Source organism: Microtus ochrogaster, unplaced genomic scaffold (assembly GCF_000317375.1).
Source record: "Microtus ochrogaster isolate Prairie Vole_2 unplaced genomic scaffold, MicOch1.0 UNK115, whole genome shotgun sequence".
Classification (NCBI taxonomy): Eukaryota; Metazoa; Chordata; class Mammalia; order Rodentia; family Cricetidae; genus Microtus; species Microtus ochrogaster.
In genome coordinates this window covers 40,851-42,892 of record NW_004949213.1, presented here as the reverse complement: position 1 = coordinate 42,892, position 2,042 = coordinate 40,851, and the positions used below count along the sequence as shown (strand labels likewise).

General features: G+C 46.6%; 1 protein-coding gene across 1 annotated transcript in view; it reads right to left on the bottom strand.

Moving 5' to 3' along the window:
* Window positions 1-1,802, bottom strand: part of LOC101985597 (cytochrome P450 2B1-like) — a 23,725-nt gene extending 21,923 nt beyond the window's left edge. The window contains exons 1-3 of the mRNA XM_005371604.1: window positions 1,626-1,802; window positions 967-1,129; window positions 684-833 (exon numbers count right to left, since the gene is read on the bottom strand). Of these exons, the coding sequence (XP_005371661.1) occupies window positions 684-833; window positions 967-1,129; window positions 1,626-1,802 (490 nt within the window). The remainder of the gene's footprint in view (window positions 1-683; window positions 834-966; window positions 1,130-1,625) is intronic.
* Between the last annotated feature and the right edge of the window lie 240 nt (window positions 1,803-2,042).

Genomic DNA, 2,042 nt, shown 5'->3' with positions numbered 1-2,042 from the left:
GCTTAGACCATGTCTGCAGGTCCTCCTGTTCCCTTCCCTTGGATCTAGATTCTGCATTTGTCTTTGATAAGACAGTGGGGGTAGAAGGCAGGGATAGGGAGCAACTACAATGGTTGAGTCAAAGTGGCTTTGGACTCCATGGGCAATAGAAGAGGACCTTGGAACTCTCAGCCTCCAGACTTTACCACTGGTGTGCTGGGATTACAAACATGCAGGATCATGCCCACTCATATGGTTCTATAGTCATAGGTGTATATAGCTCTACAAACAGCCACAGCCACATTGTAAGACAGGATCTGAAAACATAGACAGGACTGGCCTTGAACATATGACCATCTTGCCTCACTTTTGGAGCTTGGAGAGGACTAGTGTACACCAGTCATCTTTAGTTGACAGAAAATTAAATCACAGATTGATTTTCTGAAGAGAAGTGACCACTATGGTCAGTACACATTTCTGAATTATTTTAGACACAATATATCTGACATTCCTTTCCCTGCCCTTGTTTTTCCACCTCTGCCCTTATCTCATTCTCCCCATACATTGTGTGTGTGTGTGTGTGTGTGTGTGTGTGTGTGTCTGTCTGTCTGTCTGTCTGTTTCTCTACAACCTTCTCTTTCTTAGGCTATACACTCTGGTCCCTGTGTCACCGTCTTCCTTCCTGCCCATTCTCTGGGACTCACCCTGGGATTTCCGCAGTTCCTCCACCAGACATCGGGCCTCCTCCTTAATCTGCTCCTCCACACTCCTCTTCCCCATCCCAAAATCTCTCATGGTGGCCAGAGAGAATCGCCTAAGGGCCTTCCAGCGTTCCCCATTGGCAAAGATGACACCTAAGAACATAGGGTAAACTTGATGGGTTACAACAGAAGTTCAAAGACCCCGAGTCCTTCCCCACATTTTGGCTCCACCTCTCACACAACTTCCTGGACCACATCCTCCACTCCATCCTGTCCCATGTCTCACCATATCCCTGCACAACTGGCTCAAGCACAGCAACTGTCCCCCGGCCAGAGAAAGCCTCAGCGTGGTCCACCAGAGCCTCCCTTAAAGCCTCTGTCCCACACAGCATGACCACGGGCCTCGTTCCCAGGTGCACTGTGAACACATCACCATATTTTTCTCGAAGCTGCCAAGGATAATCACACCAGGATTGTGGTTAGTCAGTGCAGACGTTGTTACACTGTGAAACACACACAGATTGGTAAATGGGTACCCCTCCCCTGGCCACCCTTCCCTTTGAGGACCTAAGAGGTGAAGGGTTATTTCACCAGAGAGGCAGAGTCTGCACTGATTGGTTGGATTTCCTAATCAGTACACCAGCACTGTAGAGTAGGGGGACAGGGCAACACTTGTTTATAATCCTGACACTAGGGGGACAGAGACCAGAGATCAAAAGTTATCCTTGTCTACACATCCAAATTGAAGACAAATTCAGTTATACATGACTCTATCTCAAAAAAAAGGATAGATATAGATATGGATGCAGATACACATGTAGTTACATGCCCATAGTCTTCAGACTGGCTGTTTATCTCTGGACTCTCAATTAAGAACCATGCTTTCTGTCACCAAAGCTGTCCAATGCCTCCTGACAACATTCATAGAGAACGGCCCTGACCTACCCACTGGGTTACATGGGAAGAAAAGTGATAGTCACCTAGAATTGGTCCTGAATGTGAGTCATGACAGCAGTATGGACACTTGGAAAAATGCCTTGCAATGCAACCATCAGGACATCTACAGGGAACTGGTTCCAGGAACATGACAACCCTGCAGTGCTGAGAGCCCTTGAGGAGCATGGTGAGGAGTTTGCAAACAACACCCCAATCCTCTTGTAACCTTTCCTCTCTCTAGATTGCACTGCAGCTAATAGAAATGAAAGGCTATGAAAATGGTGAGTGCCCAGTGTTGTTTGGGGACAATGCCAAGATAAAGCTCTATACATGTTTGATGTTGACGTATTTATGTTTTGAGATGGGGGTCACACTACTGATTCTTATGAAACAATGAACTAACAATTCTCAGACGAGATCAACAAT